General features: G+C 42.0%; 1 protein-coding gene across 1 annotated transcript; it reads left to right on the top strand.

Annotated features, from left to right (window-relative positions):
• Positions 1–6,762: 6,762 nt before the first annotated feature.
• Positions 6,763–13,409, top strand: dusp5.L (dual specificity phosphatase 5 L homeolog). Its single transcript, XM_018224963.2, has 4 exons — positions 6,763–7,235; positions 9,754–9,893; positions 11,079–11,301; positions 11,837–13,409. Exons 1-4 carry the CDS (start codon positions 6,845–6,847, stop codon positions 12,235–12,237), a joined length of 1,155 nt encoding a protein of 384 aa, XP_018080452.1. The 5' UTR covers positions 6,763–6,844; the 3' UTR covers positions 12,238–13,409.
• Positions 13,410–21,410: the final 8,001 nt, after the last annotated feature.

The raw sequence follows: 21,410 nt of genomic DNA, 5'->3' as shown, positions 1-21,410 counted from the left end.
GTAGGGACACAGACACATATACAGTGAGGGAAGTATGAGAGGAATGCGGGCGGCTGCCTTTCTCTTAAGTTTCATGAAAAAAGTTGAATGTTTCAGGTGCCAGTCACTAATATTTGCCCCACGGGTAACACTGTACTAACCAGGCAGCAATGTGGGCAGCTCCCAATCCTCATGCCCCACATACACTGTTATATTTACTTTCCTTTCATTCATAAACCCCCAAAATCACACCAAGGGATCCGAGAGGGTGAGAAAATAATCAGAAATGAAAATGTTTATATATAATAAAGGAATAACCCACTAGTGACACATCCACTCACACTATCATACCATCAACATGGTTTTGCCATTCTGTCATATTGGGTGAAGAAGAGTCATTATTGGGAAAAATCATCTTAGAAAAAGTGTCATTTCCCAAGAACTTATTTGTTTGCATCGGCATGTTTACCCCCGAGCACAGATCCTATCTGATCCCCATTGTAAGCAGCAGTCCTGTCCTGCTTTATGGCAGCTGAGATTCTAGCTATCTGTATAACAGAACATTCTGTCCCAGTGGCTGCACAGATCCTATCTGATCCCATTGTAAGCAGCAGTCCTGTCCTGCTTTATGGCAGCTGAGATTCTAGCTATCTGTATAACAGAACATTCTGTCCCAGTGGCTGCACAGATCCTATCTGATCCCCATTGTAAGCAGCAGTCCTGTCCTGCTTTATGGCAGCTGAGATTCTAGCTATCTGTATAACAGAACATTCTGTCCCAGTGGCTGCACAGATCCTATCTGATCCCCATTGTAAGCAGCAGTCCTGTCCTGCTTTATGGCAGCTGAGATTCTAGCTATCTGTATAACAGAACATTCTGTCCCAGTGGCTGCACAGATCCTATCTGATCCCCATTGTAAGCAGCAGTCCTGTCCTGCTTTATGGCAGCTGAGATTCTAGCTATCTGTATAACAGAACATTCTGTCCCAGTGGCTGCACAGATCCTATCTGATCCCCATTGTAAGCAGCAGTCCTGTCCTGCTTTATGGCAGCTGATATTCTAGCTATCTGTATAACAGAACATTCTGTCCCAGTGTGCCCTATACCCATTGCTGCTGAGAGTTATATAGGAATGGTACAGCTCATACAATCCTGTTGATGAGGTTCTGAGCATCAAATTCAGTTCCTGTCCACCTAGGATGTGTCTGGCCTTGCTTAATATACTCTTTTCCCATTCCATAACCTGTAACACTATATAGATATATATATATATATATATATATATATATATATATATATATATATATATATATATATATTTCATAAGACACACTGCAGACTGTAGTTTATCAGCTCCAACATTTAGTTGGTTGGAGTGATAGTCTTAGAAATAAGAGTGGGTGTGAATAGTTGCTAACACAGTGACTCACTACTTGCCCTTTAATATCTGAGTCTGCCTCATGGAACCATTCGCTTGCTACTGAAACAAAAACTACAGCCCCCATGTTAAAGGGAAATACGAGTCTTAATTAGTATGGCAGGGAACCCACAAGTACATGTATGATAGGGAAGAAGGGCAGAGGAGATGAATTAAAGGGGAAGTTCATCTTAAAATTAACTTTTCAATGTTAGACATTTAAGAGCTGATTTTATATATTTTTTTTGTTAACCAGTAGCAACCAACAGGGTTTTGTTTTTAAAGGAGACCTCTAAATTCTGCCTGGTGATTGGTTGCTATGGGTTACTAGACCTGAGTATTGCCTGGTGATTGGTTGCTATGGGTTACTAGACCTGAGTATTTGGTTCTATGTATATTCCTTCTTTAGGGGAAGATCTGATTGGGCAGAAATGCTAAATCTGGCTGTACCTGTGCCCTATTGTCACCTGTTACGGAGCCAGAGCAGAGGGAGGGAACCAGAGGCTGAGCCCCAGGCCTAACGACTTATTACTAATTAATTAAGAATTCAGAACCATCCGTACCCTCCATTGTGCTGAACAGACCTGTGACTCACTAACCCTTTCCTCCCCATGGCGCTGTCTGTATCACACAGAAACCAATCACCGAATCTCATTATACCAATCAGCTCTTCTCCATATTCCCACTAAACGTCATGGTCTTGCTTTGTTTTAGCTCCTCCCATTTCAGGGCACCCAGGATTCACCCATCAGGGTAATATTAACGCGTTACATATATCCAGACTGAGGGGATCAATATAGGCCTTGGCATTTTAGCAACAGACAGGCCCAATAAACAGTGGCTGTTACAGAAACCCGCTCCAGAAATTAGCCTTGTTTAACCAGAGTAAACTGGGAGTTGTAGTTTTACAACAGCCACAGGTTGGAGCTCCTTTTACACTGTTGTACATGTATTTGCCTCTGTGTGATAAAATGAGTTACATTATATTATGGGATGCTCTACTGCTTCTATGGAAACCACTTTACCCACAATGCAGCATTCCTTCCCAAAATTCCAGCCCAAGTGCAGGTAGACACTATGTAGCAGGCACTTGCATACAGATTATGCTCTTGCCTTTTAGATTGTAAGCTCTTTTGAACAGTGCCCATCCCCCGCTATCATCAATTATATGCTCATAATAATGACTGGTTATTACCCTATACGATTCACCCTGTTCAGGGGGGATCCTGCCCCCCAGGAATGAAACCCTATAATAAAATAAATGGGGGTGGTGCTTTGTGAGTTACGTGATGATGTTTTCTATATAAATGCAATGAATATCTATATATTATCATAGAATCACCCACATCACCATCTGCTCTGTTACTAATCTGTTATCTGACATGAGCAGATTCCAATGGGAAGTTCAGACCCAAAATGATACAACTTTCATTTCTATTCATCAGCTTTAAAGGGGTGGCTCACCTTTAAGTTAACTTTAATTATGTTACAGTATGGCTAATTCTAGGCAACTTTTCAGTTGGTCTTCATATTTTCATTTTTTATCGTTTTTGCATTATTTGCCTTCTTCTTCTGACTCATTGCAACTTCCAATTTTACTGAGCTGACTGTTCAGAACATCTCTGATTTATATTCCTCACATACGCATTATAGACAATCACACACACATATAGACAATCACATACACATATAGACAATCACACACACATATAGACAATCACACACACATATAGACAATCACACACACACATATAGACAATCACACACACATATAGACAATCACACACACACATATAGACAATCACACACACATATAGACAATCACACACACGCATATAGACAATCACACACACATATAGACAATCACACACACATATAGACAATCACACACACATATAGACAATCACACACACACATATAGACAATCACACACACATATAGACAATCACATACACATATAGACAATCACATACACATATAGACAATCACACACACACATATAGACAATCACACACACATATAGACAATCACATACACATATAGACAATCACACACACATATAGACAATCACATACACATATAGACAATCACATACACATATAGACAATCACACACACACATATAGACAATCACACACACATATAGACAATCACATACACATATAGACAATCACACACACATATAGACAATCACACACACACATATAGACAATCACACACACATATAGACAATCACATACACATATAGACAATCACATACACATATAGACAATCACATACACATATAGACAATCACACACACACATATAGACAATCACACACACATATAGACAATCACATACACATATAGACAATCACATACACATATAGACAATCACACACACACATATAGACAATCACACACACATATAGACAATCACATACACATATAGACAATCACACACACATATAGACAATCACACACACATATAGACAATCACATACACATATAGACAATCACACACACATATAGACAATCACACACAAACACATAGACAATCACACACACATATAGACAATCACACACACATATAGACAATCACACACACATATAGACAATCACACACACACATATAGACAATCACACACACATATAGACAATCACACACACACACACACACATAGACAATCACACACACATATAGACAATCACACACACATATAGACAATCACACACAAATATAGACAATCACACACACACATATAGACAATCACACACACATATAGACAATCACACACACACACACACACATAGACAATCACACACACATATAGACAATCACACACACATATAGACAATCACACACAAACACATAGACAATCACACACACATATAGACAATCACACACACACACATAGACAATCACACAAACATATAGACAATCACACACAATAACCATTTCACAGGTAAATCCCCTGAGGTGGTTTTCTGCTTTACTGACTCTCAGACGTGTCAGGGTGAAACTGCCATATCTTCCCAACGTGTCACTATTTGCCGGCAGCAGGGAAGCGGCAGTACATTACTGATCTGTGACTGTCAGCTCTTAGTCACCCCTATATGAAACCGCTCAGTACCACAAACCTTTACTGTGCTGCTTCCAACATACACCCAATATCTCTTGAAGGGAATTGCTGACAGAAAATGTTTTCTTTTTATAACAATATATAGAAGTCAGTTCTTATGGAGTTCTGTTAATCAGCTGCAACATTGTTTCAAGAATCAGAACCAGCAGTGCAATGACAGTTACACATAATGAAAATAAGAACAAGGAATCTTATCATATTTACATTTTCATTCATTAGGCAAAAAAATTGATTTTGGGTTCCCCTTTCACTGACTTTGAAATATGCCTCCGACAACACTTTAAACACAGGCCGATGAGTTTTAATTACAGTAAATTATAGCTCAGTCCAGAAGCGACACTTGGAGGCACAGGCTGCCATTCTTACCCCTAAAGTTGCCCATAGATGGTGAGATTTTTAAAAGATCCGATCGTCATCGTGAGACCACGATTATCTCGGAACAATCGTACGAATTGTCCATCAAAAAAAAAAAAGACCAATTTGTCAGGAAAACAAAGGGGAGCTGCTTGGCCCTGCAGACATAGATACATTGTACTGGGACCCACAGAGATTTTTTGACCTGGCCCATCAATTTCCTGACAGATGTCGGCCGAAAAATCGTAAAATGTACGATCGTTCGAATCCCACTAACCGCACAATAATTTTGAAGGATTGGTCGGACTTTGCTAAAATTGGTTGTTCGGCAAGAAGAATCTTTGCGTCTATGGGGACCTTAAGTCTTGATTAATCATCTCTATACACCCCCCACTGGTGTAAATAATATATATAATATAATGTAAATGTCACTAGACTGTCACTGCTGCTCAGCTGGAGACAGAACAGCTACAGGGAATGACTGGGGTGGCAGCATTGGGCAAGTCGTTGTGATTGACAGGCCCAGTGAGCCAATGACAATAGCCGTCACAATGAGAAATTGGTGATGCTGAGCTACTGTGCTGATCAATGGGTTTCCTACCAATAATCAATGCCCCAATCTGTGCGATTCCTGAACAGAGTGACAGTGGTATCAGGAGTGTGCCCCCCCCCCATGGGCAATATTCTATTTACCGGCTCACAATCCAAAGGGAGAGATGAAATAGCAGAATTATACAACTGTCAGTCTGAAATACAGAAAGTGGATTAGTCACGGCCTCCCTGGGGGGGATTAAGGATCTGATCTCAGGGAGTAAAGGTGCGAAGTCGCCAAATGAGCGGATCTCTCACCGATATGCCCACCTTCAGGTGGGCAATATCGGGCTGATCCGATCGTCGGCCCTAAGGCCCAACGATCGGATCCTAACGAATAGTAATGGGCGGTCGGATCGCGGGACCGCATCAAGGAATAGATGCGGCCACGATCCGACTGGATTTTTTGTCCCATCCGATTGAGATCTGTCCGATTTATGGCCAGATCTCGATCGGTGAAGCCCGTCGGGGGGCCCCATACACGGGGCAATAAGATGCCGACGCGGTCTGTCTGCAGCTTTTATCAGCCTGTGTATGGCCACCTTAAGGAAATGGGCAGCCCAGTAGCCTAAAAATACAGGTCCCATCATATCCCCAGCATACTCCATAGCTCTCTGCACAATGGGGAGACCCCACTCAGGGGTGCTTCGCCAATGAGGCAAGTTGAGGCAGTCGCCTCAGGCGGCAGCGCCCCACTAGGTACCAGGGTACCCACTAGGTACCTGGTACTTTAAGAGCGAATTCCCGGGGGAGGGGGGGGCAACTGCTGCTGCCTCAGGCGGTGGAGGGGCCCGGCTTGCCCCTGACCCCACACTCCCACATAGATGTCACCAAGGTGGGGTGATTACCCTTAGCCAGCATGCATTACTTAGACTGCAAGCTCTGTGGGACAGGGCAGCCATCCTCTGGTGTCTCTAAACCTGGGCCCTTCTGTAATGAATTGTATCAGAAACAGGAACTGATATTCTAGGATTGTGCTGATCCCTGTGCTATAACTAATAATGGATCCTTTTATTGTACAGCACTGTGTATATAAATATACAGGCAGCTCTTGGCAAATTAACCTAATCCCCCACCTGTCAGCATGCTGGAGATGAACCCCCCGTTACCCATCATGCCCCACACACGATGAAGCCCAGTGGGAAGCAGTAGCAGCAGGCGGGGGAATCTCCAGCACCTCGCGAAGCAGAGGCGGTGGGCGGAGCTAGCGTTCTGCTGGAAAGGCAGCTGGTGACGCGTTTCTCCAAATATGGGCATTGACGTCACCGGGAGGCGGGTAAATGAGATAAAAGCTGAGTCCGCGGGATCCCCCAAGCGGAAATGTTCGGCAGCGAGTGCGGCTGGAGGATTTAAAGGGCCGTTACTTGAGAGCGCGCAGACAAATGAACGATCTACCCGCCGCCGCCAACATGAAAGTCACATCCATAGACTCCCGGCGGCTGCACCGGCTCCTCAGGAAAGATTTCTCCCGCTGCCTCGTGCTGGACTGCCGCCCCTACCTGCCCTTTTCCGCTTCCAGCGTTCGGGGGTCTCTCAACGTCAACCTGAACTCGGTGGTGCTGCGCAGAGTTCGGGGGGGGTCGGCGCCCCTACATTTCGTGGTACCAGAAGAGGAAGCCCGGACTAGACTGAGGGAGGGTCGCGTGTCGGTGCTGGTGGTCGTGGATGAGCGGAGTCACATGTGGCAGAAGCTGAAGAAAGAGGCGACAGCCCGGATAGTCCTGAACACACTGGGGAGTCTTCCCTCGGGGCCCCGCATCTGCTTCCTAAAGGGTAAGTTAACCCGCCGCTTGTATTTGCTACGAGCCTGTTATTCACAAACTGCAACTCCCGGCACCTCCTGACCATGGAACCACTGGGGGACACAATAGACTCAATCTGTTATTTCATTCTCTCTCCATCCTGACCCCACTGGGCAGCACATTCCTTGCCCCCCCCCCCGCAGGTACAAGAAGGTTACAGGGGGTTATGTGCAGGTCAGGGACTGTTTGTCTCATCTGAAATGCAAATATAACATGTAAATGTCACCATCCGGGAGCCTGGGGGTTAAACGGCAGCTGCTATTCACTGGGAAGTGTTTATTGTGTCTTAACTTCCCCTTATCTTTGTCTTCATGACTGGGGGACAGACAGGATCTGGCAGTTATTATCTCCCTGGGACTAAACACAGGGGTATAAACTGGGGTGATGTGCGGGTTAATGGCACTTCTCACATTCCTCTTCCCTCTGTTACTGGAGTTGTGACCAATAAGGGCCAGTCCTGAGATTGGCCCTAAACACTGGCACAGCTTCTATGTATTGTGTGTGATTGGGGTGAGGAGGCATCTGACAGTTGGACTGGATCACAAGGCAATAGTATCAAGTGGCAGCTGGGGGAAAGAACCATAAGATGAACCAAGGGGCAGATTTATCAGAGGTCGAGATGAATTTTCGAATTGAAGAAGTTTTAATTTCAAGCTATTTTTGTGTACTTCGACTAGGGAATAGTCCAAATTCGATTGAATTTGCAAAAAAAAATCGAATTTAGAAATTTATCATGTACTGTTATTATAATAACTATTGTTATTCGCCATCTAAAACATGTTGAACTGCTGTTTTAGCCCATGGGGGACCTCCTAGAACCTACTTGGAGTCAATTGGTGGACTTTAAAAAAATTGAAGTTTTTTTTGGGAAAAGCTTAGAATCGAATTCGATCGATTGCGCTATTATTCAATTCGAACGATTCGACACAGACCTATTCGATGAAAGACAGACCTATTCCACCCAAAAAAAAACCTTCAACTTAATTCCAGTTGGTCTTTTTGGAATTTCTAAGTTTTTTCAATTCGAAATTTGACCCTTGATAAATCTGTCCCCATATGTCGCTGTATCAGCACGTTGAGTAGTTGTGCAGAGGATACAAACAAAGCAATTACAACTGTATAAACACATATATATATATATATATATATATATATTGACACTGCTATTTGCATTAAGTGTGCAGCTCTGCCCTAGAGTTGCCCCCCTGTGAATAAATGCAGCTGTTCTCTCTGTCCCAGTGCTAATTAAATGGCAGTTGAGGAGTCACAGTTGGGTGTCGGCAATTAACCCTTCCTTCTTTCCTCTGTCACATCCTCTCCCACCTCCCTATCAGTGTCACTAGCTCATTGCCCTGAGTTACCTGCTTGTCCTTTATCCTCTCAGCCCTGATTAGTTTAACCATATGGTGCCTGGAATCAATCTGAGCCGGACCCTCGTAATCCCACAGGAAATGAACAGATGAGCCGTCAGACCACCCACCTTCCTGTCCAATATACATCAGCCACTGTCCCTGACTAATTACTCGGTCCTAATAATTATCTCTGCAGCCGCATGTACTGCCAACAGAATCTTATGTAACTGCCTGTCTGCAAGGGAAGGGCATCTCGGCACAGGCTAAATACCATGTAAACACATTAACCTGCCCTCATTATATTAAGTAACATGTCCTTCTTGTGAATGTGTATTTATATAATCATTATATTATATAATCATTTCTACACAGCCATCCTCTCCTGCAGCATTTCTAGCATACGGTGATCCACTAAATAAAGTCTCATAAATAATGCAAATCTACTATCATTATTAACACTTGCTACAAGGCTGTACAATAAATGGGTTTATATATTGAACATACTGATTTATATACAAAAGCAACCAATAACTGATGCAAGAGGTAAAGAGGGTCCTGCCCAAATGAGCCTACTACTAATGTTACATCAGAACCCCTCAGTGACTTCTAATATCCTTATCATTTACAGTAGGGGGTACATTATCCCTTATAATACATGAGTGATACTCAGAGTTCCCTGTATAACTCAGCCTGCAGCCTTGTGTCTTTATATGGTCACAGAACAACCCCTCAGGGACTTCTAATATCCTTATCATTTACAGTAGGGGGTACATTATCCCTTATAATACATGAGTGATACTCAGAGTTCCCTGTATAACTCAGCCTGCAGCCTTGTGCCTTTATATGGTCACAGAACAACCCCTCAGTGACTTCTAATATCCTTATCATTTACAGTAGGGGGTACATTATCCCTTATAATACATGAGTGATACTCAGAGTTCCCTGTATAACTCAGCCTGCAGCCTTGTGCCTTTATATGGTCACAGAACAACCCCTCAGTGACTTCTAATATCCTTATCATTTACAGTAGGGGGTACATTATCCCTTATAATACATGAGTGATACTAAAGAGTTCCGTGTATAGTGAGTGCACACTCGATGCAAGCCAAGTAACGTCTCTCTCTATTCTGCTTGCAGGGGGATACGAGTCATTTCACGCCGATTACCCCGAATGCTGCGTTGATCAGAACCGCTGTCCGCAGGAGGAGAATGAGGCCGAGAGAAACCCCCTCCTGGGGGAGAGAATGACTTCCTTGCCCAAACCCTCATATGATCAGGTAAGCAGAGTGGGAATTTCCATGTTATTTCTACCTGCCCTATGGCAATAGTTTTGTTCTGACCCTCTTCTGCTTGGGTTTTGGCTAATGAGGAAATCTATTTTCATGTGGATTACGTTTGACACAGAATTGCAGTTTTGAATATCCTGGTTCCTTTAATGTAATGAGTCATTAACACAAAATTAACCCTGTGTGTACATTCAGATTTTTTTTCCCCTTTCCTGTAAATGCGCAGAACCGTAAATCACAATAGACGTGTTAAAACAATTGTATTCCACATCAGTCATTTGCAATGCAAAGGGAGCCCAGCAGGATCCTGTATGGCAGCTTTCACCTCATAAAGGGGCCCTTTTTTAAATAAAAAAGCCATTGCTGCTGAAACTGCTGCATTGTTGATGATGTAGCCGAGGGTTGTTAGACTGTAAATAGTGAGTATGGTTTGTACAGTGCATTAGTAGAAAGGTGGCGGCTCATTGTCTGGTCTGAGTGGAGGATTAGAAGGAGAGATAAAGCTGCTTGTCTGCACTTTCTACCAGAGCAATATCTCATGCATTTACCAGGAAGTTTCTCTCCAGCCCTTTGAATAATTCACAGCTGTGCATCCTGGGAGTTGTAGTCCAAATGCAGCTGTAATGCGGGCAGGGTGGGTAAGGAACAGGACATAGGAATTGCAGTAGGAGGGTGGGAGTTGTAGATTGAGTGTAAGAGCGGGTGAGTCACCGCAGCACCCTGGGAGTTTGATGAGATTGTTCTGACAGGCGGAACTTGGTTGTGGTCATAGAAGGGTCACTGTCATGGGGGTAACATCCTTAAAGGGAAATCCAGTTAACAATTAGCTGTGTGTATCGTACAGACCATGAAATGCCAACATCTTGCCACAGAGTAGTGCTGAAACTTGCCACTGCCGTTCTCCAGCTGGGAATGTTATCTGGTTGCTATGGAGCCTGCTGGTGGCAACCAAGCATTACTTGAAAACTCTGATTAGAGGCAGCAAAAATATAACAACATTTAAAGACGAATTTCCGCTTTTATGGAATATTATATTTAAAGCTGTGATTTTGAACCAAAATTCCACAAATTATTGCGAAACTGCCTTTATTCCTCATGTCACAGTGCAATTAGCGAGTAACTGCATATATATCCATGTATTGTATCCATTTTGACATTCACTTTCTATTCTTCCAGGGCAGCCCTGTTGAGATCCTTCCGTTCCTATATCTCGGCAGCGCCTATCACGCTTCCAAATGCGAGTTCCTTGCGAATCTGCACATCACCGCCTTACTCAACGTCTCGCGGAAGAGCTCGTCGGACTTCTGCAGAGAGCAGTACACGTACAAGTGGATTCCGGTGGAAGACAACCACACGGCGGACATCAGCAGCCACTTTCAGGAGGCCATTGACTTTATTGGTAAGCTGCCGGCCCAGGGCATGCATTTGCTTAGTAGTGAATTGGGAGTCCAGGACAGGGTAGAGAAGTATAGTTAAGCTCAATCTGTATATGAGCTAGTCAGCATGTCCCCACTGTTCCAATTGATGGGATGGGTAATTCTGGCTATTCACGACCCATAATCTCATAATTATAGGAGTCTTTGCTGTGAAAGACAGTTGTCTCCACTTATCACAACTCCGCAATTTTCATTGTCTAGGCAATGTCTTGTACTTGACTATTAAAAAGATTAATAGCTGTATGACAGAAGGGCCTTTAATAGCCTGTTACTTGATGATCAGAGGCAGGGTTGAAACTACAGAGGAAGCAGACCCTGTGACTGCAGGGGGGCCAGGAGATATAGGGGCCCCATGAGGCCCTAAATAATAAGCAATTTCCATATATATTTCTAAAAAGCACCCCTAGCTTTAATTTGCTGTGGGGCCCAATAACATCTAGTTACACCACTGATGAGAGGAATCTTCACGTCTCTAATTATCCTTCCTTCTTTGTATAGATAGTGTAAAGCGTGCGGGAGGACGAGTCCTTGTCCACTGTGAGGCCGGCATCTCCAGGTCTCCTACTATTTGCATGGCCTACCTCATGAAGACCAGAAAGTTCCACCTCGAGGAAGCCTTTGAATACATTAAACAGCGGAGGAGCCTTATCTCCCCTAACTTCAGCTTCATGGGGCAGTTGCTGCATTACGAGTCTGAGATCTTCTCTCCCAAAGTCCTCGCCCCCGTCGTTTCCTGCAAGAGGGACTCTGTCTCTTTCTTCTCCGATGAACTCTGTATGGCAAAGAGTTACGAGGGCTCTTGTTTCACTTTCCCCACATCGGTGTTGTCCCCTGTTCCTCTCAGGTCTCCGGTGCACCAACTTAAACTGAGTCCCATCACAGCGACGTCTTCCTGCTGATATTTCAAGTCTTATCTGCTGTTTAACAACGAGACTCTGTAGTGGGATGAGGAGTAATGGATGTGCAATATCACGTAGTCTGGTTTAATTTCCAAGAAACCGCACTCATGCCAATAAATAAGGAAAACTCCAGTTATGTCTGAACTGACATAGAACCTTCATCCAATGCTTTAAGGACTGTCAGACACTTGTACAAACCAAAGCTCTGTCGCTGCAGGGTACATTGTAGAATTGGACTGATCCAAATCTGGCTGAATTCTACATGAGAGATATTTAAAGGTGATCCCTTTATTGGCCGCCTGACTGAATGCAAGAGCTCCACACTCGTCCTACATGATAATATAGTTTTACCAGGGCTGTAGTGTGGAAAGGCGAAGGTTTGTCTATAGAAGTGGCCTATAGAAAACAGCCAGTCTCTCTCTGCAGTAGAGTTTGTCTCCCTGGCACAAGGCAATAGCCATATTAGGCTAACATTGCAGGGTGTAGTGCCCTCCTCAATAACATTCAGGGAAAAATACATGGTTACTTAGCTTCCATACAATTCACAGCTGATTTCTGCCCTACACTTGAATAATAATAATATTATCGTATGGTTTATTAGGCAATTACAGAATTCACCTGGCACATAATCTGTCTTGTGATTTCACCAATAACCTCCCTACAATATAACCTCACAGTGTGCAACTATACCATGTGCAGAGAAGATGGAGACTGCCTGTTGAACTAGAGCATTGGGTACCATCTAACAAGAACCGCACCAAAACATTTAACCTCTTCCATGCCAGTCCAATACACCCCAAAGCAGCCCGTTACTGCTACAAATGTAATCTCCAATTACCCTCATGCTTGTACCATCCAAGTTCATTAATATCTTAATGCTGCATAAACAAAAACCAAAACACATGGAGCTGTTCTTATAAAGGAGACTGCCCTATCTGGCCAGGGATTTGATATGTTGGCTGTGGGAGATACTAAGTGGCCAGAATCTTTAAACACTGGATTGTTTTGCTGGAAACGCGTACAAAGCAATTGCATTCGTTGTCGTTCTGAGAGCCAGCATTTGCTGCTGCTTCTCATTGTAGGCAATAAGTTACTGCTAAATGGGTATAAATATATATTTGGTTTAATGTTTCTTTTTTTATTGTGCCAATAAAGAGTTTTTATATATAAAACCTGCTGTTATCCATAATTTTCCTGGAAAAAAATAAAAAAATATAAATATAAATGCCCATTCTTCAGGTGTGTTGAGCATGCCCCATGTGTAACACTGTACCCATACAGAAAACAGTAACCCCCCAAATATAATAAAAGGTACTTGGTTTTCCCAGGAGCAACCAATTGCTTTTAAACAGGTGACCAGTAAATGCTTCCTGCTGACTGGTTGCTATGGGTTACTGCTCCTGGGCAAACTAAGGGGCCGATTCACTAACTTCAAGTGAAGGATTCGAAGGTAAAAAAATTCTACGTTTTTTTTTGGGCTACTTCGACCTTCGAATCGAAGGATTCAAACTAAAAATCGTTCAACTATTCGATAGTCTAAGTACTTTCTCTTTAAAAAAAACTTCGACCCCCTAGTTCGCCATCTAAAAGCTACCGAAGTCAATGTTAGCCTATGGGGAAGGTCCCCATAGGCTTGGCTAACTTTTTTTGATCAAAGGATATTCCTTCGATCGTTGGATTAAAATCCTGTGAATCGTTCGATTCTACGGATTTTATCGTTCCATCGAACTATCTGCGCTAAATCCTTAGACATCAAAGGATTTTAATTCCTAGTCGAATATCAAGGGTTAATTAACCCTCGATATTCGACCCTTAGTGAATCGGCCCCTGAGTGCCTTTTTATTATATAACCCCATAAATAAAATTCTGGCAAAAGATAGCAGCTTATAACAGAGATCTATTTCAAAAGCCATAAGGTTTCTCAGCAGCTTAAGATCTACTGCTAGATGGGCTGCCCTGCTATAAAGCATATTGGGGTAGGGATATATCGATAAACAATTGTGGGACAAAGACATTTTAGCTACCGATACATTTTTTTTTTTTTTTAATTCTCTTTATTTTGAATTTTTCCAAAAAGTCATTTGAAATATAACAATGTTATACAGAAGTTGTATCAAGAACAATATCACATTGTGAAATTTTCCAAAAATACAATGTAAAAGAAAAAAAAAAAAAATCCTACAAAATAGATAAACCACATTGATCTTTACAGGTTCAAATTATATGTCATAAACCCTCATACACCGATACAAGTTTCTTTGGTAACACACCTTCCTTGTAGTGCCTCATAATAATTAGATATCTAACTGCCCCCCCCCCCCCCAAAAAGTGTGAATGATGTATTATCTCTGTAAATTGCTGTATAAAAGCATGAGCACTGTATCAATAACTGATAAACCTACACTGTGTCCCCAAATAATAAGATCAGAGATCAAAAGCGGATCCCCAAACGCACCATTGTGGACATTTTGCAGATCTTGACATTTAGCTGTAGTGTAACAGTCTAATAAAGATCCCTAGTTAAAGGAAAACTATACTCCTCAAACAATGTAGGTCTCTATAAAAAAAGATTGCATTAAACGGCTCATATGTAAAATCCTGCTTCATGTAAATAAACCGTTTTCATAATAATATACTTTTTTAGTAGTATGTGCCATTGGGTAATCATAAATAGAAAATTCCCATTTTAAAAAATAAGGGCCGCCCCCTGGGATCGTAGGATTCACAGTGCCAGGTCACATGAGCCAATTAACAGACAGAGTTGTGTCTTTTGCTTCCTCACTTCTTCCTGTTAGTTAGAGCTGCAGTATTTCTGGTCAGGTGATCTCTTCCTGTTACAGTTAGAGCTGCAGTATTTCTGGTCAGGTGATCTCTTCCTGTTACAGTAAGAGCTGCAGTATTTCTGGTCAGGTGATCTCTTCCTGTTACAGTTAGAGCTGTAGTATTTCTGGTCAGGTGATCTCTTCCTGTTACAGTTACAGCTGCAGTATTTCTGGTCATGTGATCTCTTCCTGTTACAGTTACAGCTGCAGTATTTCTGGTCAGGTGATCTCTTCCTGTTACAGTTACAGCTGCAGTATTTCTGGTCAGGTGATCTCTTCCTGTTACAGTTAGAGCTGCAGTATTTCTGGTCAGGTGATCTCTTCCTGTTACAGTTAGAGCTGCAGTATTTCTGGTCAGGTGATCTCTTCCTGTTACAGTTAGAGCTGCAGTATTTCTGGTCAGCTGATCTCTTCCTGTTACAGTTAGAGCTGCAGTATTTCTGGTCAGGTGATTTCTTCCTGTTACATTTAGAGCTGCAGTATTTCTGGTCAGGTGATCTCTTCCTGTTACAGTTAGAGCTGGAGTATTTCTGGTCAGGTGATTTCTTCCTGTTACATTTAGAGCTGGAGTATTTCTGGTCAGGTGATCTCTTCCTGTTACAGTTAGAGCTGCAGTATTTCTGGTCAGGTGATCTCTTCCTGTTACAGTTAGAGCTGCAGTATTTCTGGTCAGGTGATCTCTTCCTGTTACAGTTAGAGCTGTAGTATTTCTGGTCAGGTGATTTCTTCCTGTTACAGTTAGAGCTGGAGTATTTCTGGTCAGGTGATTTCTTCCTGTTACAGTTAGAGCTGGAGTATTTCTGGTCAGGTGATCTCTGGGGCAGCACACAGACCATCACAAAATGGTGGTTCAAGGCAAGAGATGTAAAAGGGTAGTTTTCATATTCCAGTTTGATAAGATTTTTAATAATTTGATATAAACTATCTGTTGCTCAAATATTCATTTTGGGGGTATAGTTTTGCTTTAAAATCTTAGACTCTGGCTCCATAACCAGTTTCCCTATCCTGCTGTGGGTATATAGTTCTGCAGTTACAGCTCACTTATTTCTCAAGCCCATCTCCAGCTGATATTACAAAATGTGTGGGGGCTGCTGCATGTTCGTGGCTCTGTTCTGTTTAGAAACACAATCTTCATTTTGCAGGTGTTGCTGAACTAAAATCATAGCTTCAGAACATGTAGTTTAATGCCAGTGAGCGTACACGGAGGGGTCTGCTGCAGCCCCCATGCTTTTTTTGGGAAGAGTGAGGTTTAATAACTAATTTACCAGTTCTCTTGCATCACTGCACCTCATCTGGGCTGGCTAGCGGTTAAAATAAACGGCAAATGACGGAGCCAGACGCAATATTAATTCACTAAGTATATAGAAGGCGAAAGCAAAATTACAGGTTGAAATCACAGGGCCGGTACTGTGGAAGTGATCAGCTCGTTGGGTCTGTGACTCATCGTGACGCATTAATATTCGGAGCTCAGAGCAGTGGGGGAAAGAATGGGAAATACGTTCAAATAAAAAGTACCCAGAAATCTGCTTGGCTGCAGAGTGGATAGTGGAGGCACCTCAATAAAAAAGTCACTACACTTGTGAATGCACAACTGTAAACAACTGAAGGTGGTTTTAATAACGTATGTTACAGAATGGACACTTTTAAGCATCTTTACAATTGGTCTTCATTATTTATTTTTCATTTTTTTAATTATATGCCTTCTTCTGGCTCGCTTTCAAATTGGGGGTCACTGACCCCCCACCATCTAAAAACAAATGCCCTGTGGAGGTACAAATGTATTGTTATTGCTACTTTTAATTACTAATATTTCTATTCAGGCCTCTCCTATTCATATTCCAGTCTCGTGTTCAAATGAGTGCATGGTTGCTAGGGGAATTTGGCTGAAACTGCAAACAGGAGAGCTAAATAACTCAAAACCCAAAAAATAAAAAATGAAACCAATCACAAATTGTCTTAGAATATCACTTTCTACATCAAACTAACAGTTAATTTAAAGGTGAACAACCTCTTTAAAGGCAGTGTTAAAGGGCAAGTTCACCTTCAGATGAACTACTATGTTAAAGACCGGAGTTTTCCATTCAGTGCTTATTTTTCAGATCTCAGATTTTTTATGGCAGGTCACTCAAGAGCTATAAGGAAGGTATAAAAGGATTATACAGGTATGGGATCTGTTATCCGGAATTTAGTTATCCAGAAAGCTCCAAATTATGGAATGGCCATCTCCTATAGATTCCATGTATCCAAATCTACATTTTTTAAAATTATTTCCGTTTTCTCTAATAATAAAACAGTAGCTTGTACTTGATCCCAACTAAGATATAATTAAGCCTCAGTGGAAGCAAAACCAGCCAATTGGGTTTATTTCATGTTTATATGATTTTGTAGTAGACTTAAAGGGATACTGTCATGGGGAAAAAAAATGTCCAAAATGAATCAGTTAAAAGTGCTGCTCCAGCAGAATTCTGCACTGAAACCCATTTCTCAAAAGAGCAAACAAATTTTTTTATATTCAATTTTGAAATCTGACATGGGGCTAGACATATTGTCAATTTCCCAGCTGCCCCAAGTCATGTGACTTGTGCTCTGATAAACTTCAATCACTTTTTACTGCTGTACTGCAAGTTGGAGTGATATCACCCCCCTCCCTTTCCCCCCCAGCAGCCTAACAACAGAACAATGGGAAGGTAACCAGATAGCAGCTCCCTAACACAAGATAACAGCTGCCTGGTAGATATAAGAACAACACTCAATAGTAAAATCCAGGTCCCACTGAGACACATTTAGTTACATTGAGAAGGAAAACAGCAGCCTGCCAGAAAGCATTTCTCTCCTAAAGTGCAGGCACAAGTCACATGACCAGGGGCAGCTGGGAAATTGACAAAATGTCTAGCCCCATGTCAGATTTCAAAATTGAATATAAAAAAATCTGCTCTTTTGAGAAATGGATTTCAGTGCAAAAGTCTGCTGGAGCAGCACTATTAACGGATTCATTTTGAAAAAATTTTTTTTCACCATGACAGTATCCCTTTAAGGTATGAAGATCCAAATTACGGAAAGATCCATTACCCGGAAAACCCCAGATAGCATTCTGGATAACCGGTTGCATACATGTACCTTGTACTTGATCCTAACTAAGATATACAGTAATTAATTCGTATTGGAAGCAGAACTAGCCTATTTGGTTTATTTAATGTGATTTTTTTTAGCAGACTTAAGGTATGAAGATCCAAATTACGGAAAGATCTGTTGTCCGGAAAACCCCAGGTCCCGAGCATTCTGGATAACAGGTCCCATACCTGATGCTGTAGATTCTGTATTTACCGGTTTCCCTTATATCTATGCCTTACCATGTTTTTACTGGTTATGTGATTGAGACATTATTGAAAGGGTTAAGTTCTGCATGCAAATTTCAGCAGAAACTTGCCTCTGTTAATGCTTGTTGATAACGTGAGAAGAGGTGATTGCTCCGGAGCTCCATCATAGTCAGTGCTTTTTCTTTACATTAGGGCAGATTTATCAAGGGTCGAATTGAAAATTTGAATTTCGAGTTTTTAACGTCAAAACTGTCAAATTAGACTAGGGAGTTATTCAAATTAGATGCAAGTTTTTTTCATAAAATTTGAATTCGTTTTTCTAGATTTATAATACACTGGCCCTTTAAGAACTCAAATTTGATTATTTGCCAACTGTAACCTGCCCGAATTCCTGTTTAAGTCAATGGGAGGAAAAACGCGAATCGAAGTTTTTAAAATTCGAAACTAATTCGATTAGAGTTTTCGAGTCAATTCCATTCATCCGAGTTTTAAAAAATGAGATTTTTTTTAAAATAAATTTCGATTGGTCGCATTTTGAATTTATGGGAGTTCAGGGGAGTTCTTTAAATTGGACCTGATCAATGTGCCTGTAGATGTCACTGTGTCCTTCCAAGCAAGAGCTGCACTGCAGTCCTAGTCAAGGTCACATCCTCATTTGCACTCACATTATATAGTTATATAGGGTATATATATATTATTATATATTGTTAGGGTTCCAGCTGCTTAAAATGAGGAGTTTGCTCTTTTTGGGATGATTCACTAGAGGCTCTGCCAGTCTCGTAGCTTTAATCAGGAGCCTATAAACAATGAAGATTTGCTATACAGGATACATCTGCAAGAGATGAACAGTCTAATGCAGGGGATACAATGGCATTTTCCTTTTAAATATGGGCTTTTCTTTATTGAAAAATATAAACCTAAGAAATTGCATGTTGCTTATTGTAACAGCCTTAAATTGAGATGGATTCAGCTGCGTTACAGAAGAAGCCAGCAGATGTCCTGTAACAGAAACAGACATCTCCCTCTAGTGGCACAGAGTTCACATAACAGCATATACTGTAGTAATATGGACAGGTTAATTTAAAGGGATACTGTCATGGGAAAATGATTTTTTTTCAGAATGAATCAGTTAATAGTGCTGCTCCGGCAGAATTCTGCACTGAAATCCATTTCTCAAAAGAGCAAACAGATTTTTTTATATTCAATTTTGAAATCTGACATGGGGCTAGACATATTGTCAGTTTCCCAGCTGCCCTCAGTCATGTGACTTGTGCTCTGATAAACTTCAGTCTCTTTTTATTGCTGTACTGCAAGTTGGAGTGATATCACCCCCCAGCAGCCAGACAACAGAACAATGGGAAGGTAACCAGATAGCAGCTCCCTAACACAAGATAACAGCTGTCTGGTAGATCTAAGAACAACACTCAATAGTAAAATCCATGTCCCACTGAGACACATTCAGTTACATTGAGAAGGAAAAACAGCAGCCTCCCAAAAAGCATTTCTCTCCTAAAGTGCAGGCACAAGTCACATGACTGGGGGCAGCTGGGAAACTGACAATATGTCTAGCCCCATGTCAGATTTCAAAATTGAATATAAAAAAATCTGTTTGCTCTTTTGAGAAATGGATTTCAGTGCAGAATTCTGCTGGAGTAGCACTATTAACTGATGTGTTTTGAAAAAAAAACATGTATTCTGATGACAGGATCCCTTTAAGCTAAAAATTACCATCTCCAGCCTATGGCCCTTTAGGCTAAGGCCACACTAGGCGATAGCGCCGCGATTTGACTCGCGAAAAATCGCCAGCGTAAAAACACACGCGGCGATCTTTTCTCTACTGTCGCTCGAAATTGCCTCGCTAGGCGATTTCGAGCGACAATAGAAAGAAGATCGCCGCGTGTGTTTTTACGCTGGCGATTTTTCGCGATTCCCCATAGACGCCAGCGCAAAAGTTTCCCCAGCGATTGCGGCTTAAAAGTCGCGGCGAAAAGTCGCCGCGAGTCAAATCGCGGCGCTATCGTCTAGTGTGGCCTTAGCCTTAAATGCTTAAGTTACTGGAGGTTTAGTTAAAAAAAATAATGAGTACGACTATATTGTGGAACTTGTTATATAAAGACAGTGTAGAAAATGTTATGTTACGCATTAGGTTTTTCCCTATATCCCACTGGTACACAATAGGTCCTTCTTACCTTCATGTTGTTATTCACTTCACTGTTCCTGGTGGGGAAACAATATATTATTCTTGTATCCATTGTTACTCTTCTTTCCTGGAACGAATGGAAAATAAAAGCATCACTCTATCCACAGATACTGTACCAATACCAATACCCCAATAGGGCTGGGACACACTGGGCGATTTGGGGAGATTTAGTCGCCTGGCGACTAATCGCCGCGACTTTTCTCCCGGAATGCTTCCCCTCGCTCTGCGCCTGGAAATAATGAAAAGTTGCCGGCGCTAATCACACACGGCAATTCGTTTTCCGAAGTTGACTCACGAGGAAACTTCGGGCGACTTCGGAAAACGAATCGCCGCGTGTGATTAGCGCAGGCAATTTTTCATTTTAACCAGGCGCAGAACGAGGGGAGACATTCGGGGAAGGTTGGTCGCGGAAAGTCGTGGCGACTAAATCTCCCCAAATTGCCCAGTGTGTCCCAGCCCTTAGACAATCCTTACTGGAATTCCGTAGAACGTACAATATATTTTGAGGTTTAAACTGAATTTACAGCGAAGAAATGTTCTTGGTATCTACGCATTTGATAAAAGGATACACTGTATATTCGGAGAGAGCATCTTTGATCCTTGTTCCTATATGTTTGAAATGTAAAAACTGTTTCTTTGGATCTGAAAGGCAATTTGGACCCGACTTCAACTGCATGTGCCCCAGGTCAGTGATCATGGTGAATAGAACATGAAGTCGGGAAACATGGGATCTGCCAAACCTGCCCATGACTCCCATAGCAATTCACTGAGGGGATTGAAGAGACCCAACGGAGACATCCACAAACTCTGAGACACCAAGTAGACTGTCTGCCA

Source organism: Xenopus laevis, chromosome 7L, assembly GCF_017654675.1.
Source record: "Xenopus laevis strain J_2021 chromosome 7L, Xenopus_laevis_v10.1, whole genome shotgun sequence".
NCBI lineage: Eukaryota > Metazoa > Chordata > Amphibia > Anura > Pipidae > Xenopus > Xenopus laevis.
The sequence above is the reverse complement of the archived record's forward strand: the minus strand, read 5'-3'. Positions and strand labels throughout refer to the sequence as shown.